This window comes from Petaurus breviceps, unplaced genomic scaffold (assembly GCF_028583685.1).
Source record: "Petaurus breviceps papuanus isolate PSGF00001 unplaced genomic scaffold, PetGlider_PUasm1.0 225, whole genome shotgun sequence".
NCBI classification, from domain to species: domain Eukaryota; kingdom Metazoa; phylum Chordata; class Mammalia; order Diprotodontia; family Petauridae; genus Petaurus; species Petaurus breviceps.
In genome coordinates, this window is record NW_027185889.1 from 22,501,066 (window position 1) to 22,523,161 (window position 22,096).

Below are 22,096 nucleotides of genomic sequence, written 5' to 3' on the forward strand. Positions count from 1 at the left end.
TTTCCTCCCAACAAGGCCTTTAGAATTCTGACTCCAGATTGATTTGAAAGGTGATTCTAAGGCCTATGAATAAATGCTTCCTCTGGGTTGTATGGAGTCACTAAGGATGAGACAATCCAAAGGGTGATGATGCGTGTTCTAGCACTGATCCTGCCCTTCCCAACAGCAGCTCTTTACTTTGCCACAGGCTAGGCCCAGCCTGTCCAGGGACAGCAGCACCATAAAAGAATCCATTATACAGTGACAGTTACAGTATTTATTAGTGTTTACAACAAACAAGCTACAGCCACTAACTCCAAAATTAAATTTTAATTCCAACAAGGATGCATTTTTCAAAAGGGCCATACCTGGCTAGAAATTCCATACAAATGAACAGATTCTACCTTGACAAAACAGAAAACAAGAAAAGATTATATAATACAGAATAGACATTCAGTTGGTTCAATCAAGATAAGGTATCCCTTGAACAAAAACTTTATTTTCAATATTACGAGTGTTTCAGTCAGTCCAGTAGATGCCAGAAACTGTATTAATGTTTGGTGGTAGTGTGTGGCTCTTTTGACTGTTCCAGAAAGGATGCCTGATATCACCTTCATTGTGTGAGGCTACTGCCGGCTCTTCAATGTTTCTACTAACCTATAAGAAGAGAATACATTTTAGTGGAATAAACTTCAAATGTGTTCACCAGACTTGGAGAGCACAGATCTTTGCAATCCAGTATTCTATTAGTGTACATTTGAAATCCCTCAGCACACTCAGTAGAACCCTGGACACAGCATTTGGGGAATGCAAAAGCCAGTATCCTTGCCTGTAAAACGAAAAGGGGTGGCTTGGCTCCCCCTTCCCAGTTGCAAAATCCCACAATCTTGCATTACTAGTCAGGAAGTCTTGGAGGTTAAATTAGGGGTTCAATCTCTGTGGGCCAATTAGTGTGGAACTCCTCTGTGAGGGAAGGCCACATTTCTTAGGATGCAAACTTCCAATCAGAGGCGACCAGGCCAGAAAGAAGGAGCACATCACTAGTGCCATCATCACAACGATAAAATTTCTGCAAGCAAAGTGATACTTGCCATTCCATTGCCTCATCAAGGCCAGTGCCTTTAGTTGCTGATGTCTTGAAAATCTGCCATTTTCGGTCTTTCAAGGCAGGAAGCCCGAGTGAATTTGCCATCTCTGTAGGGGTCATGGCCTGTTCCATGTCCTGTTTGTTTGCAAACACCACTAAAATCGCTTTCCTTAGCTCTTCTTCCTACAGAGGAGAAGTAAATACAACAATTCACATTTGTTTCACAAAGTTCAGTCCTGACTGATAAATCCTGCCCCTGTACTTTAAGTGACTTGCCCAAGGTCCCATGGCTAGTAAGTGTTAAGTGTCTGGGCCAGATTTGAACTTGGGTCCTCCTGATTCCAGGGCCAGTGCTCTATTCACTACGCCACCTAGCGCCACCCCCCCTTTTTTGGAGGGGGAAGGTAGGGCAATTGGGGTTAAGTGACTTACCCAAGGTCACATGGCTAGTTTGTGTGTGTGTGTGTGTGTGTGTGTGTGTGTGTGTGTGTGTGTATTTGTGTTAAGTGTCTGAGGCTGGATTTGAACTCAGGTCTTCCTGACTCCAGGGCTGGTGCTCTATTCACTGCGCCACCTAGCCAACCCCCCCCCCTTTTTTTTTGCTTCCTCTACTCTTAATAAATCTTGTTTTTTAATGCAATTGAAGGATGGTTTGAGATCAAACCATTTCAAAGGCTAGATTCCAGGAGTCAAACTCCATTACCACAAAACCTTTTGTGTAGTGAGAGATCAGGCAATTTGATGAACTCCTCAGATGCACTTATTTAATTTCATTAAAACCTAATGCAAAGGGTAAATCTGAATAGCTCCTTGTACCTCTAACAGAATTTTATTTTTTTTAAAATTCTTAAAAGTGAATTTTGTTTTTCTTTCTTAGTAGTGTCAAAGAAAATACTTGTTAATTGGGGAAAATTTTTTAAGAAATTAAAAGTGACATAAGTTATAAAATCTGTAATTTATTCCTGGGAAGCAGCCAGCAGTGGTCTGACAATACTAGATAAACCAAATTCATTCTTGGAAACATCCTTTTGTTTGGAAAACTTGTTCCTTCCTACATATAAGATGGTCCAGATCCTATACCTGAAGTCTCCCCAGTGGATGACCGTGTTTTCTAGAAAGTTTCCTTTTCAGCTATACTAAATTTAAAAGTTTAACTGATGATTTTTAAAATTTTTTACACATGTTTAAATGAACTGAGCCTGAAACCTAGGAGCACATGCTTTTTGGACGTTTACCTCTCCTTTTAGAAACACTTCAGAGAGGATATGAGACTCACAGAAGCAGCTTAAGGTCACACAGGGCAGTGCAATGAGCGACCACTGCCTGGACCTCAGAGGAGGGAACTAGGTTCTGCTGCTGCTTATACTGCCAATGGGAAAGTGAACCTGAGAAAGGGTCTGAATCCCAGTGCTGACACTTATTTCTCAGGGAATCTATTGTATCATCTGTGGAATGTCTGAGACCTCTCAAGTTTTTTCCTACCCTGAGAATCTATAAATGTGAATTCAGTTTTATAGAGAACTGCCTCCTTTTATAGAGAACTGCCTCCCCAAAGCAACCCAACACAAGGAAACATCCACAATGGATGGAGGCTTTCTTACCTCCAACATGGCAACTAACTCTGACTTGGAAACTCCAATGCGGTCTCGATCACAGCTGTCTACGACATAAATGACTGCATCTGTGTTTGAATAATAACATCGCCAGTATGGCCTGCAGAAAATGCAAAAATAAAGGCTCTCATAATCTGAAATAAGAAAAAAATTCATTATAGCCAAGGTAAAGTTTAGTCAATGCTTAGGAGAAGGAGTCTCTACAAGGACAGATTAAAAAAAAGAATTTTTTTATGGTCCAAGTCATGTCATGAAGATTATATGGGGATAGGGTTAATGTGGACTTCCCACAAATTCAAATTGATTGTGATATTCAAAAATTTTACAATGAGAGAACATCAGTGGGAGGCAACTTAAAAATCCCTTAGTTAAAACCCAAGTAAGATTTCTTAGCTTAGGGGCGGCCAGGTAGCACAGCAAGTAAGAGCACCGGCTCCAGTGTTGAGAAGACCTGGAGATCGAATCCCGGGCTCAGACACTTAGCACCCACCCAGAAACACCTGGCCGTGTAACCTTGAGCAAGTTATTTAACCCCAATTGCTTAGGGGCGGCCAGGTGGCTCAGCGAGTAAGAGCACCGGTTCCAGTGTTGGGACGACCTGGAGATCGAATCCCGGGCTCAGACACTCAGCACCACACCCAGAAATAACTGGCCGTGTAACCTTGAGCAAGTTACTTAACCCCAATTGCTTAAAAAAAAAAAAAAGATTTCTTAGCTTATAATTTGATAAAGGAGGAGGATTTCATTTTAATTCAGGACAAGAAAAATATTATGCTATGGGAGATACTAAATTTAGGATCACGTTATCCCAAGAGGTAATAATAGACTAAAAATACTAAGAAGTTCAAGAGGGTTTAGAGAATTTTATAACTATCTTCCCTAGAAGGAGTGGAGGAAAATTAGAAATGAGCTGTTTGGGGGCATGAGGGTAAGGAAATGGACAAAAACAGTCCTACCATTTTAAGATGATGTCATAAATAATACAACACCAAAAAATATCCCTTTGTGTCAATGTCAGAAATACTGGGCTGATACCATGCCATCCCTAAATCTACATTTTCACAAATTAGACCAAAGTGACAATGCCTCTCAGCCATTTTAAATATAAAAGCAACGTTAGACTCAGGTGCTCAAGAATTACCCATAAGATTTGACAACAATATTGAAGCTGGAGGATTGAAAGTCTTTCTTCAAAGAGAAGGGATCTGATGAAAACAGAAGGAAATGCATGACAGTACACATGTGAGGTCCCTCAGGAAGATGTTTCATTTAAATAGTATCAATTTGGTTTCCTGAGAAAAAGGTAGAGACCCTGAATGGGGGAGGAAGAGGTAAGAAACTGATGGGAATTCTGCGAGGTGGCCGGCCATTAAAAAGCTTTATGCTATTTTAATTTAAAACAGATCTGGGCTTCCACCATTTAAGTAGCAGGAAGGTACTTTGAAGACAGTTGGTACAGTGTTGATATCACTAGAACTGCAGTCAGGACCCTGGCTGGAAGCTTGGCCCTGTGTAGAAGACTTCTGGGTTTTAGTTTTCTCACCTGTAAAATAAGGGGATTAGACTAAATGGCCTCCAGTTCTACAGGTTCCTTCCAGCTCGAAATCTATGATCCTATGATCCTCAGATAGAGTTTTATGGTTTGCAAAACTGTTAAATTCAATAAGGTAAATAATTATATCTTAGTACCATACAACAAAGTTGTCTGTTACCTGATACTTGTCTGTCCTCCTAAATCCCAGACTTGAAATTTAAGGTTTTTGTATGTTACCGTCTCAACATTGAAACCAATGGCTGAAAGAGAAAACAAACCAGCAATTCTTTAAAAAAATTTTTTTTTTAATTTTAAAATTCATTTTTAAAAATTCTGGGTTCCAAATTCTCTCCCTTCAGCCCCTCTCCCAAACATCGAGAAGGCAAGAAATATATCAATTATACATGTGAAGTCTGTGCAAAACACTCCAAAAAATATCCATATTAACCATGTTGAAAAAATAAAAAGTGTTTCATAGTTGATCACTGTACAATATTGCTGTTACAGTACACAATATTCTCCTGATTCTGCTCATTGCATTTTGCATCAGTTCATGTAAGTCTTCCCCTGGTTTTTATGAAACCATCCCGCTCATCATTTCTTACAGCATAATCGTATTCCATCACAGTCATATACGACAACTTATTCAGCCATTCCCCAACTGATGGGCATCCCCTCAATTTCCAATCTTTCACTATCACAAAAGGAACTATAGATATTCTTGAGTATAGGTCCTTTTCCTTTTATCTTTTTGGATACAGACCTAATAGTGGTATTACTGGGTCAAAGGGTATTCAGTCCCTTGGGCATAGTTCCAAACTATTCTCCAGAATAGTGGGATTAGTTTGCAACTCCCATCAATAATAATGTCCCTATTTTTCCATATCCCTACCAGCACTTACCATTTTCCTTTCTTGCCATGTTAGCCAATCTGATAAGTGTGAGATGTTATCTCAGAGTTGCTTTAATTTCCTCTAATTTGCTTTAATTTGTTCTAATCAAAAGTGATTTAAAGCATATTTTCATATAACTATAGATAGCTCTGATTTCTTCTGAAAACTGCCTGTTCATATCCTTTGACTATTTGTTAACTAAGGAATGGCTGAGTTCCTTATATATTTGAGAAATTTACTATAAAAAATTTCCCCCAAATTTCCTGCTTTCCTTCTAATTTTGTTTATATTGGTTTTGTTGTGTAAAACCTTTTTAATTTCATATAATCAAAATTATCCATTTTTCCTCCTATGATCTCTATCAGTCTTGTCTGGTCACAAACTTCTCATGACAGGTAAATTTTTCCATGCTCCCCTAATTGGTTTATGATATTATCCTTTATGTCTAAATCATTTATCCATTTTGAGCTTATCTTGGCAGATGATGTGAGGTGTGGTCTACACCTTGTTTTTGCCAAACTACAGTTTTCCTAGCAATTTTTATCAAATAGTGAGTTCTTACCCCCAAAGCTTCAATCTTTGGGTTTATAAAACACTAGATTACTATGGTTATTGACTACTATGTATTATTCCTCAACCAGTACCAGGCTGTTTTGATGATTACCACTTTCTAATACAGTTTGAGATCTGAAACTGCTAGGCCACATTCTTTCACTTTTTTTTTTTTTACTGATTCCCTTGATATTCTTAACCTTTTGTTCTTCCAGATTGTTATTTTTTTTTCCAGCTCTATAAAATAATTCTTTGGTAGACTGACTAGTAAGGCACTGAAAAAGGTATTAACTTAGACAGAATTGTCATTTTAATTATATTAAGTTGGCCTATCCCTGAGCAATTACTATTTCTCCTGTTATAATTGTGGATAGTCCCTCTTGGTAGGTAGACTCTCAAGTATTTTATATTGTGTGCAGTTATTTTAAGTGGAATTTCTCTATCTCTCCATGTTGATTTTTTCTGGTAATATACAAAAATAGTGATGGATTTATGTGGGTTTATTTTGCATCCTGCAACTCTGCTAAAGTTGTTCATAGTTTCAATTAGTTTTTTAGTTAATTCTCTAAGAATATCATCATATCCCATAAAGAATGACAGTTTGTTTTCTTCTTGTTTATTCTTATGCCTTCAATTTCTCTTTCTTGTCTTATTGCTAAAGCTAGAATTTCTGATATAATATTGAATAAAGGTGGTGATAATGGACATCCTTGCTTCACTCCTGATCTTACCGGGAAGGTTTGTAGTTTATCCCGGTTACAGATAATGCTCGCCCATGGTCTTTAGACACTACTCATTATACAGCCTCATTAGTGTTTTTAACAGGAATGAGTGTCCTATATTGTCAAAAGTTTTTCTGCATCTGCTGAGATAATAATTTTTATTTTTTGTTATTTGATATGGTTATTCTTACAGTTTTCTTGATAATAAACCAGCCCTCCATTCCTTGTATATATCCAAGTTGGTTATAATGTATGATCTTTGTAATATATTACTATAATCTCCTTGCTAGTATTTTATTTAAAAATTTTTCATCAATATTCATTAGGAAAACTGGTCTATAGTTTTCTATCTGTTTTTGCTCTCCCTGGTTTATGGATCAAAATTATATTTATGTCACAAAAGGAATTTGGTAGGACTCCTTCACCTATGTTACGGTTTATACAGTATTAAAATTAATTGTTCTTTAAATGTTTGATAGAATTCACCTGTAAATCCATCTGATCCTGAAGATTTTTTCCTTAGGGAGCTCATTTATGGCTTGTTCAATTTCTTTTTCTAAGATAGGGTTATTTAAGCATTCTATTTCCTCTTCTCTTAATGTGGATGGTTTACATTTTTGTAAGTATTCATCCACTCCACTTAAGATTGTCAATTTTAGTGGCATATAAGTGGGTAAAACAGCTCTTTAATATTGCCTTAATTTCATCTTCATTGGTAGGACATTCACCTTTTTCATTTTTTGATACTGCAAACCAGCAATTCTTAGACTGACACATTCTGAGGGCCCTCCCTACCTAACACATCTTTGGGTAAGTGAATGGTAATTGTTGATAAGAAACAGACTGAGGCATGATTCTGCTCATGACAATTCTGACAAAATCAAACAAGGTCAGTAGTAGAGAAATAACCCAGAAGTTGTGCCAACAATGTACACAATGTTAACTTGCTCCTTCCTCCTTTTACATTCTTCATATCCCTCAGACTAGACAGGCATTTGAAGAGTGCTGAAGTCATTGTATTTATAGTTCACTGAAGCAAATAATAAAGGACCTTGTTACTGTGATGATTAAGAATACTGATATAGCAATTACTGTAAAGGCTTAGAATTAGGTAAGGCTCTAAATTTAAATGGGAGAGACACATACATATACATGTAAGTGGTTGTGGCTTTCCTACTAATCTCAAAGATGCGCATTTTTAAAGCAAAGTTAATGTCTTTATATTAACCCTCTAGTAAAACAGACAGAGCCAGGAGAGGCCACCATGTTCAGCTGTGGCTCAGGTATTGACCTGACTGCAACAGGTCCCACTATTTCCAAGTAACTGTATTTGATGCAAATGAAACAAAAGGCTGAATGAGTAACAAGGATTATAAAAATAATTTACCAGCGTAAAAATGAGTATATGGGGGTGGCTAGGTGGCACAGTGAATAGAGCACCGGCCCTGGAGTCAGGAGGACCTGAGTTCAAATACGGCCCCAGACACTTAACGCTTAACTAGCCATGTGACTCGGGCAAGTCACTTAACCCCAACTGCCCTCCAAAAAAAGCAAAAAATAAAAAATAAAAATGAGTATATGTATATACATGTGTGTCTGGGTAAAGGTACAACTCAGTACATTAGAGTGGTCTCAAATGGTTCAATTTCTGTTCTAGAAGGTATCATCAGCCTGTTAGCAAATTCATGCTAATGACACTTCAGTAAGTATACCTACAATACCCAAACTACAGAAAAACTAAAAAATTAAGGCCATTAAGGGTCACCACTATCAGGTTATTCTGGGATAAAATATTACCCAGGGAGAGTCATCAGGCCTTCTCCATGGATAAGGAAATTATTCCTACATGCAAGTTAAAGATGGAAATCAGTATTTCTGGAAAATCAGATATACTGTATATATATATGGAGTACTAAGAACCAGGGCCTGGAACTCATGGCGAAGGAAAGAAATGATAATGAACATAAAACTGTAGAGAAATAAGGGAATAGGGGGTTTGGAGAGGAAAAAAGTGAAAGTAAGAGCTCAATGTTATAAGAGGACAGACAAGTTAAGGGACATTGCTTTAAATTATCAATAAAATTCCCAGGGATCCAAGACCTAGAAAGGTTGAACCTCTGATAAATTTCAGCTAATTTTGTGTACACCATTTAAATACTTTCCACTAAACTGAAGTGAATAAAAATCACAAATAACTAAAAGTGTGTGCCCCTGAAATGACTCTGAAAGCCTTGATTTAAATATTCATTTTATGTATGCACTGATTTGAATGGGACCATATGAGAACACTTCTCAACAGAATTCACAATGGAATTCCAGTCCTATGACTTCTCACTGACTGAAATATCCCACACTGTCTCATTCCCTTTTTCTGGAGTGAGTGGGAGGTGGTTCAGGCTGGCCTGTCAGTCAGACCTGTGGTTCTTACTGGTAAAGGGACCTCATGATGAGGAAATCCTTTCAGCACTTTCTCTGAAATATATACAGTCTTAGAGAGGCACCTGAGGCAGAGGTTAATTTGCAGTTAACTCAGAAGCTGGATGGTACAGCTAGACCCGGAGTCAGAAGGAACCTGAGTTCAAATTCTACTACAAATAACTTACCTTTGTAACCTTGGGCAAGTCACTTAACCTCTATTTATCCCAGTTTCCTTAACTGTAAAACGAGATTATAATAGCATCTATCTCCCAGGAATGTTATCAGAATCAAATGCAATGAAATATGTCTTTGCACTGTAAGAAGCAATAAATACTGACAAATTTATAGGAACACAAAAGACTTGTATGCACTGCTGCAGTTAAGAAGGTGGAACCAGGAGAACGATATATCCGGTGACTACAGTAATCTAATGACAGTTATAAGGCAACAACTCAGATTAGATGCAAGGACCGACTTTACATTGTTTACAGAGGACAGATAATAAAACTTATGACATACCTTAGTGGGGTGGGGTAGAGGAATAAGGGAAGTTGGGGCTACAGATGTAGAATGTTGCCTATGATGGCAAGTGAGGTCATTTTGGCTTTCCTTTTGTTTTAAGGAAAAGTGGGAGGGGGGGGGTAGGGAGAAGAAAAGTTGTTCCATTTAAAAAAAAATTTTACCAAGATGAGAAAGTAAGAAAACAACAACAATGGTCCTATGGAAGTTTTAGAACACTGCAAATGAGCTTCCACTTTCAAGAGTAATTGACACTGCACGGGAATGAGTAAACTCTCTAAGGGCCCTACAGATAAGAAGCTGTCCTGGCGCCAGAGAGGACACAGGGGCCATAGAAAGAACAATGAGCAATGAAGGAGCAGACTCGAGGCCTAGTTTTTCCATGTAAGGTTACGCAGGCAACCATGGGCACCTCACCACATGGGCTTCTCCCCATTTTCCTCATCTGTAAATGGGGTATGATAACAAAAGTGTATGGAAGAAACACTGTATAACTTGTAAAATGCTAAGCAAATTCAAATTATTATTACTTACTGGGAATAGTAGTAACAACTTCTCCAACTTGTAATCTGTACAAAATTGTTGTTTTTCCAGCTCCATCTAATCCCAAAATTAAAATTCTCATCTCCCGAGTTCCAAACAGACTGGAAAAAATAGTTGAGAAAAAGCCACCTACAAAACAAACAAATAAGTGTCATGTTATTTTGGGGACTAGATTTTACAAAGGGAAACATTTGATTATTTTAATATTTCCTTTCCTTTCAAAGTGGTCAACTAGTTTTTTCTAGAACTTTCATTTTGCTGTCAATATAGGGAATTTCTAGTTCATGAAGGAAAAAGGCACTGTTTCATTATCTGTCACCCCACTTATATGCATTATATTGCAGGTGATTCATTCATGAACCAACTCTTACCTGTTATCACATTTATCCCAGCAGGGATTGAGTCTACAGTACAGCTGAGTCCCTGCTGAGCCATCAGGGCCAAATACTACCTTTTAATTTTGTAACTACGAACCTCAGCTTTGGAAGAGAAGCATCAAGATTAAGAGGTCTCTGTATGGAGAGGTGGGGGCCTGAATGCTGCAGAATGCCAAGAAACTACAAGACAGGCATCAGTCAGCAGGACTTTCTCTAGGATCCCTCTGCTCTGGATCTGTTTCTGGGAAATTCAGACTTCAATACTCCACAAAGTCAATGGGTTTCTAATAAATGAAATTCTTCACTATAAGAAGCAACCAACTCCCCAATCAGATTAAAATGTAACTGGGAAATGTTTAAAAATACAATGAAACACAGATGATGTTAATTTGTGGCCTAAGTCAACAGAAGGCCAGCAGGCATCCATTTCTATTTTAGTTTTAACACCACTGCCATAAAACACCAGTCTGGTTCTCAGATTCTGCTCTGTACAGACAAAAGAAAGAAAAAGCCCCACTTTTCCTATATAATCCATACTGACATTGCAAATACATACCTGTAGTAGTTACATGAACTAGCCAATAAAGTGTGGATACCTTAAGCCATCACTATGTCCTGGAAATTCAATTCAGCATTTGTGAAAGGTTAGGCACTTATGATGTGCAAACACTGATAAGCAAGGGGGCCACAAAGATGAAAATCCACACCATCCCTGTCCTCAAGGAACTTATAATTCGGCAGAGGATTAAGACATGCACTCAAGCAACTGTAACCCAAATTAGAATATGACTGAGTGCACAAGTGACTCACACAAGGAAGGATTGCTTCTGAGGGGCCCATGGAAGACTTCATGGCTGTGAATGAAAAGGATTTCACCAGGTAGAGAATGGGGAAAGTGAGGAGCCCACTCACTCACGAATGATGGTGTACAAATCTCAATCTTCCCCACTAAATCACAAGCTTCTTGAAGACAGGGACTGTGTGGATTTTCATCTTTGCACTCCAGGCATGGGAGATGGCCCATGTGTAATGCACAGAGGCAAGAAGAGGCAGGCCAGAACTAGGGAATGGCAAGAAGGTCAACAGGGCTCACATGGTGGGAGCCAGACCGAAGTAGAAGACCCTGGATGCCATTCTCAAGCTTTTCTATTTTATTTAGCGGACAAAAGTACTAGAGTAAGGAATGGAGATTCCAGAGTACCAGACCTTAAACTATATTTTAAGGCAAAGGAATTGTTGAAGTGCAAAATGAAGTATTTTGATTATTTAAAATGAAAAATTTCCTGTATAAATAAAACCAATGTAGCAAAGAAGAGAAGGAAATAAGAAAATTGGGGAAAAAAAACTTTCATAGATAAATTCTCAGATAGGATATAACTGTGTTGGAATACGACTGTGATATAAGAAATGATGAACAGGTGGATTTCAGAAAAACCTGGAAATGATGGAAAATGAAGTGAGAAGAACCAGAAGAACATTGTACATAGTAACAGCAGCACTGTGCCATGATTGACCTTTTTGACTTAGCTTTTCTCAGTAATTCAACAATCCAAGGCAATTCCTAAGGACTCATGATGGAAAATGCTATCCACACCCAGAGAAAGAACTGATGGAATCTGCCTGTAGATACTATTTGTACTTTATTTTTTCATAGTTTTTCCTTTTGTTCTGTTTCTTCTTATACAATATGACTAATATGGAAATGTTTTACATGACTACATGTACATATACATATGTATGTGTGTGTGTGCATATATATATATAAAACCTGTATCAAATTGGTTACCTCTCAGAGAGGATAGAAGGGGGGGAGAAAATCTGTAACTCAATATTTTATTTAAAACTGAATGTTAACTGCTTTTCGTGAAATTAGGAAAAATAAAATAAAATACTATTTAAAAGAAAGAAAAAAACCAAGTTCACAGATTCCAGGTTAACAACTGTAGAGAACTGAATAATAATAATAATACAAGATTTCTAGAAGCAAAGAAACTAATTAGGAGCTTATTAAAGTAATCTAGGTGGGAGGTAATAAGGATTTGAACTAGAACTGAACTGTGAATGGAGAAAGGGGATACAATAAATATTGTGGTAGAAAATACTTTGGCAAATGACTGTGTACAGAGAGAAGAATCAAGGCTAACTTTGAAGTTAGAGATCTCAATGACTGAGAAGATGGTGATGCTTTCAACAGAAATACTGAACTGTGGGAGAAAAACAGGGGCAGGTTTAAGAAGATATTGAGTTCTATTTTGGATGTATTCAAGTGTAAGATGCCTGACAGACATACAGGAGAGTTCAGAATGACTAATACTGTTAATTAGGAATCTTAGAGTCTGTGAGTTAGGGAAAAAAAACCACCATCTAGTGCCATCAATACTCAAACCAAGGGTTCTAAAGACCAGTTAGTGCAATCAGTATCTAAAACAAGAGTTCCAAACCAAAGATCATCTAGTGAAATCTGTATCCAGACCAAGAAAAAATCAGTACCCAAATCAAGCATCCCAAACCAAAACTGACAATATGCTTCAATAAGTGGTCATCTACCCCTTTATCCAAGGACTTCTATTGAAGGGGAATTGATTCCATAAGCTTTTATTAAGCACCTAACTATGTATCAGGCACTGTCCTAGGCACTAGGAGTACAAAAATTAAAAAAAAAAAAATGAAACAACCCTAAGACAGCTGACTCTCTCCATGCACACACACACATCTACATATATAAATGCACACACGTATTCATACATATATACAAGATATATATATATATATATATATATATATATATATATACACACACACTTATACATACATTTTGCAGATAAAGATATAAGCAATTTCCAGAGGAAAAGCACAAATCTAAAATGAAGAGCAGCTTATTAACAGCAGAACAAGGGTTCCAGAGGTCACAAAGAAGGGAACAGAGACAGGGGAAGAATGGAGCTGATACTGAATATGAAGGAGCAGGCAAGGGAGCTTTGTCTTAAGCAAACTATCATTTGGAATCACAGGGATTGTGAGTCTAGCCACGGGACACGGACTGTGGCACCTCTCACAGCAGCAAAATAACAGGGGGAACCTACTTACTCCTAGGAGGAGCCGTTCCACTCAGGGTCCTATCTATAAGTAGGGGAACTAGTTATCTGCACAGAGAAGATACTTGAACCCCTGGAAGATTCAATTTAGAGCCAGAAACCAGGGGCACAGAGGATGACAGATTTAGGTCTTTAGGTGCAACCGCCCTCAAACTGAGGTCTCTGGAGATGTTGGTCGCCCTGGCATGAATCCCCCCCCCAAACACACACACACAAACTCTCTCTCCCCCCCCCCCCACACACACACAGAGGAAGGCGGGATTTGTAAAGACCGAGCCCGTTCTCCAGACACTTATCCAACAGGACTAAAACAATGCTCGCACCTCCGCCTCCTGCTCCTGCTCCTGCTCCTGACCCTGACGACGGGAGCAATCACGCAGGTCGGGCAAGGTGCCAAAGCCCAGGATGATCATAAAAACCCGGCTGTCTTTATCTGAATCGTTCAGCTCCCCGCCCCCGCCCCCCAGCAACATCTCCTAACCTCTCCGCTAAGAGCAGGCATTTCTCTCTCCTCGGAAGGGATACTCTGCCATAGGAGAAACACTGGCTCCAGAAGGTTCAGTGGGAAATGGGGGGGGTCCGTGCGGAAAGAGAAAGGAGTGGATCAGGAACATGGAGCTGGAAGGAAACTTGAAAGGTCCTCAACACCACCCCCCCCCCCTTTTTTTTACAGATGGGGAAACTAAGGCACGAAGAGTGAGGAGGAAATCTGCCCGGGTCTGGGGGGGAGGGGGGAAAGGTCATCTGGTGGGAAGAGGATTGCAGCCCCAACAGGGGGGAGGAGGGAAAAGGGAGGGGGGACACTTCCTCGGACCCGCCCCCGGCCGGAAGCCTCACCCATGGTTGCGCCGGCTCCCCCCTGCTTGGTGCGCGGCTCCCGAGTCCTACAACGTCTTCTCGGGCTTTAGCGCCGCCGCGGCCGATCGGCCTCCTCGGGCTCCCCGACCCCAGCCCCAACCCCAGCAAAGTGGCCTTTGCGGCAACGACTTCCACGTCAGACTCCCGGCAGAAGCGGGGGCGGGGAGAAAGGGAAGCTGCGGCTGCGCAGTGGTGCCAAACCAACTCCGCGTTGGCGACGGCCCGTTCGACATGATCCTTTCTCATGTCATATTCGGAAAACTAAGAGATATGAAAATTAATAATTAAATAAATTTCTCCATATTATAGTCTCTTTTTGCGTTTCATCTAGTTATAATCTGTATAAATTGTGGTTTTATTTTTAAAGTTTGAATAGACGGTGTGGCTAATCTGCAGACGCTGAATAGGAACCTACTGCCAGCCCGGGGGCGGGGCCTCTGGCGCAGACTGCGGCTGCACGGGGATGTTCAGTGCGCATGCTTGGAGGTTGAGATTGGCGGCGGCTGCTCCTGACGGGAGCCACAGAAGCGGCGAGGCCGCTGGTTCCCCGCAAGTTCCACCTGCGCGCTCCCTCCACGTGAGGCGGAAGGGAGCCCCCAGGCAGCGGGCCGTGGGGTGGGACGAGTCCCGAAGTGAGACCCACAGCCCCCAGCTGGGAGCACGAGTCCGGGGCCGGACAGAGGCCTGGGGCTGATGGGAGGAGGGGCTTTCCCGCAGCGTAGACGCCCGAGCTGGAGGGGCCTCAGAGCCCAGCCCCATGTATGTGACAAATGGGAAAACTAAGGCACAGAGAGGGGAAGTTCGTGAACTCCGAGCTGGAGGGGCCGGAGAGCCCAGCCCCATGTATGTGACAAATGGGGAAACTGAGGCATAGGGAGGGGAAGCTCATGAAATTGGAGGGATCCCAGAGCCCAGCCCCATTACCTGGCGGAAGGGGAAGCTCATGGATTCAAAACCCTGCCCAGTCAAGTTATAGATGGAGAAACTGAGGCACAGGGGTTAAAATTTTAGACTAAGAAATCCCAGAGGCCAAATGAGCCCACCCCCTCACTTACCAGATAAGGAAATTGAGGCACAGAGGTTAACGGACACAGGGGATCATGGAATTAGAATTGCAAAAAGTCTCAAAAGCCATCGAGCCCCTTCCCCTAATTTTACAGATAAGGAAACTGAGACCCTAAGAGTGTAACTGACATAAGGTCACAGATTTTAAAGTTGGAAGCAACCTAAGAGAACACCTATCTAGTCCAGCCCTCTTCCCACACTTTATAGGAAAAGGGAACTGACTTTTCAATGGCTATGTAGGTACTAAATGGAAGAGTCAGGATTTAAACCGGCATCCTCTGATTCCAAAATCCTGGGCTCTTTCCTCTCCACAGTGCTGATTAACCTGTCACTAGATAATGAATGTGTATTAAATCGAGGGTTATTTCCTAGGGAGGTCCATTGGTTGAAAGTGATAACTGTTCAACAATGATCATAGATCTAAACCTATAAGAAACCTTAGAGGCCAATGAACCCAACCCCCTTATTTTACAGATGAGGAAACTAAGGCCCAGAGAAGGAAAGTAACCGGATTGGGTCATACTGGTAGTAAGTGGCAGAGCAAGGATTTGAATGCAAGTCCTGTGATGTCAAATCTAGCATCCTTTTGTTATGTCAGCCTTTGGGGATTGTTTATTAAAACATTGCTTCCATTTACATAAATGTTTAAGGCTGCTTGAAAGAACTTGAGAGAGAGTGGTGTTGTCCCATAGGAGAGATGACATAGAGAGGTCGTGGCTCTACTACCTGTGTGACTTTGGACAAGTCATTTTATGTCTTTGGGCTTCAGTTTCCTCATCTGTAAAAGGAGGTTGGACTAGATGGACTCTGATGTCACTTCCAGCTGAAAATCTATGATTCTGTGAAGATAGAACAGTTGTCTTCAAGTACTTGAAGATCTGCCACTTTAAACATCGATTTATTCTTGTACTCAGAGAACAGAAAAGAGGAAGGGTGAGATTACAGAGAGACAGGTGTAGGCTCTAACAGTGCAATGCAAGGTTGCAAGCTCTTCATAGTAGTCCAGAATTGGAATACGCTCTCGGAAGGTAGTATGTTTTCCCCTCACAAGAGTTTTTCACGCCAAGATCGATATCTACTTCTTAAGGCTGTGGTAGTGGAGATTTCTGTACTTTGTACACTTGTTCATTTAAACTGACTCATTCATTAAATAGTTAAGCATCTGTTATCTGCATATCCTAAAGTTATCATATTACACTTCCAATTAAGATATCTGAGGTAGTGAGTGCTGAACAATTGAAGGATATTGCTGATGTCAGAGAGATACAGCTTTATGGCTGTTATGATATCTACACAGTAAAAGTATGATTGCACTGACCCAATCTCTCATATCAAGACAATTACTCTTTGACTAGTTATCTCTCCTCCCTGAAGCCTTTTATATCTCTAGCTTTTTGTATTAGCTGGCCTGTTTAAATGCAATTATCTACAGCAAACACATTCCCCTGAAAACCCAACAGAAAGGGAATATGGTATGATAGATCCCAACATTTTAAAATTTTATAATTCCTTAAGTAATAATTGTATCAGTTTATTGACTGAGAAAAGACAAAAGATCACTATGGATTTAGTCATGCTTTTAAAGTTTCTCACATCTAAATACACTTAAAAATAATACATGTATGAGAAATTTTGTGTCCAGTATTTTATACGTGGATTTAGGACCTCTTGCAAAAACTTCAACCCTGTGGGTATGGGTCACAGGTTGGGAAATACATGTAAACTTTATATTGTAACTACTGAACTAAAACATAAGATAGTATTTCATAATCTTTTCTGCTGAGTACCCCATAGGCAAATCTCTTATCAAAGTAAGGAAGTAAAAAATTTCTCTGCCATTCAGAATTTTAGAAGTCATGTGATGATTTGGCTGAAAGGTTTTTTTTTAGATAAATCTTTTGTTTTTAATAAAGATCTGCCCATGACTTATTTCAGAAAAGAAACTAAAGTTCCACCCCACCTTTAAGAAATTTAAAGTGAAGGAAGAATATGGCCACTCTTAAATTTGAGGGAGGTAAGTTTAGGACAAATAAAATGAAGTAATGGTGATATTGGAAAATGTGAAAGAATTTGAAAAGATTTGTATAATTTATGAATTATAGAACCATCTGTGGCCAAAAAAGCAACTAGTTCATGCCTAACCTTTAAAGTTGACTTTAGGGGACACAGTCATGTCCTCCCACAATAGCCACAATGGTAGCATCGGACCCCATGGGGCTCAAAGGATCTGGGCTCTAGTTCTGTCAACCACTGATTGGTTGTGTGACCTCGGACAAATGACATCATTTTACTGAGCTAGTTTTCTCCTTTGTGAGTTGCCCCTTTTTTTTTCTCTACACTTCAGAACCATCATCTCCCATTCTCTCCTCCTTTGCCATAGTCTCTAATGAACAGGTGATCCTCCTTGCCAAAGTCAGTCCCTCAACTTGTGCCCTTGATTTCATCCTCTTCCCATCTCTTTCAGTAGCCTTTCTCCTTCATTTGGTCACTTTCATCTTCAGTTTTCTTATTTACTAGAATTCTTGTGCTGCCTACAAGCATGCTAGTCTCCCAGATTTCCTTCAAAGCATAGCTCAGGTGTCATCTGTATGAGGCTTTTCCTGATCTCATTTGTTAACAGAGCTCTCTTGAAATTACTTTACATTATTTTGAATAGACTTGCATCCTTTTAGTTGCATATATACTTCTTGCAGAGAGAGAGATGCTTATTTTTGGCTTTGTAGATTTCTAGCCTCAGTACTTAACATTGTCTCACATGTTATAGGAAACTAATAATATTTGTTGAATCTGTAAAATGTTACTTGTACTAAATCATCTTTAAAGGCCTTCTAAACTCTAAGACTCCATAATTCTTTCTGTTATAGCTTTTGTTGGTCAATAGAATATGGGGCAAGATGAATCTTGGGTCTTTCACAGTATGGTAACTCTTTTGGTCCAAGGGAAGATGAGTAAAAATACTATGCAGATTTTATTTTATTTTTTGCTGTTATTTTTCTTGTGAGGAACTGGGGATTCTGGTTGTCTATAACCATTTTTGATTGTTTACTAATGTCTTATTTTAGGAAAAGTGTGAGCCTTCCTTTTGACCTCTTTTTTCTTTTTTTTTTTTTTTTTACCAATATTACTCTCTAATATTATAAGAATGTTACTTTATAAAGCATCAAAGATACTTGTGGCAGATGTTCATTAATGACAAATCATGTTCTTCCATCCTTAGCCAATGTTCTTCCTTCCCAAATAAAAATATATATATTGTCTCATTGATGATTTATTCTTTTCTTTTTATGAAAATGAAATACAACCCTGTTTTACATGTTCAGTGTAACTTCCTCTAATGAACCAAAACTTAGATTTTTCTTTCACAGCATGACTAATGTGGAAATATCTATACCATATTTGTACATGTATAATGTATATCAGATTGTTTATTGTTTGGGAAGGGAGGAAAAATTTTGAAGCTCAAAATCTTTTTTTTTTTAGTGTGAGTTAAGCTTTTTATTTAAAGTTACAAAAAATATTTGGTCAAAACAGACCAAAGCCCAAGTCATCGTCAGACTCCTCGGAGTCTTTTTTTGCTTCCTCTCCTCAGCTGGGGCATCTGTGCTAGCAGGAGCAGCTCCTCCAGCAGGGGCAGCACCACCAGCTGCTGGGGCAGGTCCACCAACTCCTACATTGCAGATGAGACTTGCAATGTTGACATTGGACAGGGCCTTGGCAAATAATCCAGGCCAGAATGGTTCAACATTTACACCTGCTGCTTTAATGAAGGCATTGATTTTATCCTCTGTGACAGTAACCTCATCATCGTGAAGGATGAGGGCAGAGTAGATGCAGGCAAGCTCGGAGACAGCCATTTCAGCAGACCGATGCTTGTTTGTAGTGTTGCTAGTCACCAGCTGAAGTGAGGGTTCACCCTAACGTAGCTTTAGCTTCTGAAGAAGAACCAAGCACCTTACAGACAACTGGAATGAGTGTTGAAATCTATCTTTACATGTAATTGGAAAAAAATAAAATACTATCAAGTAAAAAAAATCATCCAAGCCTACTTCCTCATGCAAAATGGGAATCTTTCAAAGGGGAAAAATAAGGTTTACTAGTAATGTTTTGATTTTCCAATTATTTCTATTTGCAGATAATATTTTAATTTCTAGAGACTAGAACACTAAGACTGCTCAGGGAAATCCATCACAATGTGAAAGAGGTAGGTCAAATGATTCCTCGGTGAAAAAAGAAAGTGAATTAAAAGCATGTTTATTGTATAGACTATATAACATGTTCCTAGCAGGGCACCCACCTATTAAAGTAATCCATCAGTCCGTGTCTTGCTTAGGTTTTGCAGATGGAGACTAGAATTGAGTAGCAGAAAGACCTCAAGCTGGAACACTTTTGAGAAACAGTAGCCTTCTTTCAGTGATCTCTTGCTACTCTTAACTATATCCCCGTAACATCAATATTCTCCAGATAATTCTATGTAGTTTTGAGTAATGGAATAAAAGAATATCATCCTTTTTGGAAGAATTAAAATGACAGCCTAAAAGTCAATGGATGTAGTATGTAACCAAAGATGACTTACATGAAATCAGTAACATGAAAACATTTTCAAGGATTTGTTTCATTAAAAAGGGAGAATGAGGGGCAGCTAGTCAGGAGGACCTGAGTTCAAATCCAGCCTCAAACACTTAACACTTACTAGCCATGTGACTTTGGGCAAGTCACTTAACCCCAACTGTTCTCCCAAGAAAAAAAAGAATGAGAGAAATAAATGTATGGATATGTCAATGCTACACTGGTACCACCCTCTTGCCTTCCCCCCAAAGTACTAGAAGAATACCTTGGTATTTGGCACAGATTGACATCATAGCATAATGGATAGTGCATTGGACTTGAATTAGGAAGGCCTGGAGTCGGATCCCATATAGGGACACTCTAGGACTGTGGGTAAGTTACTCAACCTCACTTTTCCTTATTTCTAAAATGAGTAAGTTGCAGTCAGTGGCTTCTGTCATCCCTTCCGGCTCTAAAATTATGATATTATAAAAAAACAGAGGAAGGCTTCTGTCTTATTTAATACAGTTATGGGAAAATATGGACAAGATGAGAAGGCAGGAAGGGGTTATTATCTGCATTGATGATATATGCATGTAATGATGCATAGATCTGCCAAAGTACCAGTGGAAAGACAGGCTAATATATGCATTTTGAAATAAAGTTATTACTATTACTCCTAATTCATGTTAATTTTGCAATCTGCTAAGAAAGAAAGAAAACTCTTAAGGAAATGGGCCTGCCCTTCACCTCCACTCCCACCTTTAGGCTATCTGGATCCCATCAAGGCTGCTGCTAATCAAGTAGAGGGATGTGATTGTCCATACAACTATTCTAATCCTTCTGATGAAATAGAATATTACTTCACCTTATCATTTGTCCTGTAGGTCCCATGGGCCTTAACCATCTATATTTTTTATGCCCTTCAGACTTCAGAGCTGTCATGTGGCCTGCTAATGAACATTTCTGTCCATCCTACAACTGAACTTTTTTATGTCTTGCCTCTTCTAAGGTGTTCTTTGTCCATTCATTTAGACCTAATTTACCATGTATATAGGATTAAATCTGAATACAAAGATTACAAAGTTATTAACTTGTGTTTCTTTTGAAAATACAATAAGCTGTTTTTGAAACTAACACCACAAGTATTAGTTTAATTCTTAACCATAATTCATGATAGTCCATTCTCCACACAGCCCCCAAAGTTATTTTCCTAAAATGCATAGAAGAATCATGTCATAACCCATACAACTAATATCTGTGGTTCTCTATTACCTTTACTATTAAATATAAACTCTTCTGTTTGACCTTTAAAACTCTTTACAACCTGTCCCATTCCTATCTTTAATCTTCTTACACATTATTCCCCTTCACACACTTACAATTCAGTTATACTGACTTTCTTGTACTTACCTTATATCCAATGACCCATTTTTCTCACTTTCATGCCTTTATACACTGACTGTATCTGTATGCCTAAGTGGCTCTTCCTCCCTGCCTCTGCTTTCTGGAATCTCTGCTGACTTCCTTCAAGACAAAGCTCAAAGGTCGCTTTTTGCAAGAGACCTTTCCTGGTTCTCTCAGCTGCTAGTACCTTCTCCTCTAATATTACCTCTGTCTATATCTAATATATACATATACTTTGTACATTGTCTCCCCCATTAGAATGTAAGATCCTTGAGGAGAGGGGCTATTTCCCATTGCCTTTGTATTCCTAGCACTTAGCATAGTGCCTGACATATAATAATAATCCCTTTATAAATATTAATTGATTCATTGGTTATTGGGTTGATTGATTGGTACTGTGGATTTATTCGTCCTTCCAATGTATTTTTTTTTTATTTATTACCTGAAAGGTGCTGATCTGAACCTAAATCTGACTGGAGGCCATAGCCAATCATCTCAAAGGAAGATGTTGTATTTGTAAAACACCAGAAGGGGGCGCTCTTGGATTGTTAAATTCTCAACCAGGTCAGGTCAATAAATATCTATGTACATTAAAAAAAAATTGATTCCAAGAAAAATTGAAAATTTGTATTAATTATTTAAAACTATCCTAAGTACCTAGAGCAACTAATTGAGTCTAAATATGCTTTAACTATAAATTCACACAAAATCAAATAATTAGGATATAAGTATGGCATACAGTACAGTGCAAAGAGCCTTGGATTTGGAGTCATAGGTTTGAATTCTGCCTCTGTCACTACCTGTGTAAAAGGCAAGTCATTTAACCTCTGAGGCCTCAGTTTCCTCATCTGTAAAATAAAAGGCTGAATGAGATGACTTTATTAGGTCC

The 22,096-nt window shown here is 39.2% G+C and overlaps 1 protein-coding gene and 1 long non-coding RNA gene across 4 annotated transcripts; one reads left to right on the forward strand and one right to left on the reverse strand.

Moving 5' to 3' along the window:
* Nucleotides 1-241: 241 nt before the first annotated feature.
* ARL1 (ARF like GTPase 1) lies at nucleotides 242-14,382 on the reverse strand. Of its 2 annotated transcripts, none has more exons than XM_069095231.1 (6): nucleotides 14,170-14,382; nucleotides 9,852-9,989; nucleotides 4,392-4,473; nucleotides 2,668-2,779; nucleotides 1,071-1,249; nucleotides 242-636 (listed from the first exon to the last, which is right to left on the reverse strand). In XM_069095231.1, exons 1-6 carry the CDS (start codon nucleotides 14,171-14,173, stop codon nucleotides 606-608), a joined length of 546 nt encoding a protein of 181 aa, XP_068951332.1. In that variant the 5' UTR covers nucleotides 14,174-14,382; the 3' UTR covers nucleotides 242-605. The 2 variants fall into 2 exon arrangements, with proteins under 2 accessions (XP_068951332.1, XP_068951333.1); XM_069095232.1 differs by lacking the exon at nucleotides 14,170-14,382 and adding an exon at nucleotides 13,814-13,956.
* Nucleotides 14,383-14,640: 258 nt separating this feature from the next.
* LOC138166737 (uncharacterized) lies at nucleotides 14,641-21,861 on the forward strand. Of its 2 annotated transcripts, none has more exons than XR_011169708.1 (4): nucleotides 14,641-15,033; nucleotides 17,191-17,269; nucleotides 19,388-19,456; nucleotides 21,657-21,861. It is a non-coding gene; the product is annotated as an uncharacterized lncRNA (long non-coding RNA). The 2 variants fall into 2 exon arrangements; XR_011169707.1 differs by having other exon boundaries at nucleotides 14,641-14,949.
* The last annotated feature ends 235 nt before the right edge of the window (nucleotides 21,862-22,096 follow it).

Bases quoted from the DNA above. Each gene is read 5' to 3' on its own strand.
- ARL1 (XM_069095231.1), bottom strand. The intron at 4,474-9,851 runs GTAAGTAATAAT...TTTCTCTTTCAG, and splicing joins AGTTGTTACTACTATTCCCA to CCATTGGTTTCAATGTTGAG. The intron at 637-1,070 runs GCAAGTATCACT...CTCTTCTTATAG, and splicing joins CTTGATGAGGCAATGGAATG to GTTAGTAGAAACATTGAAGA.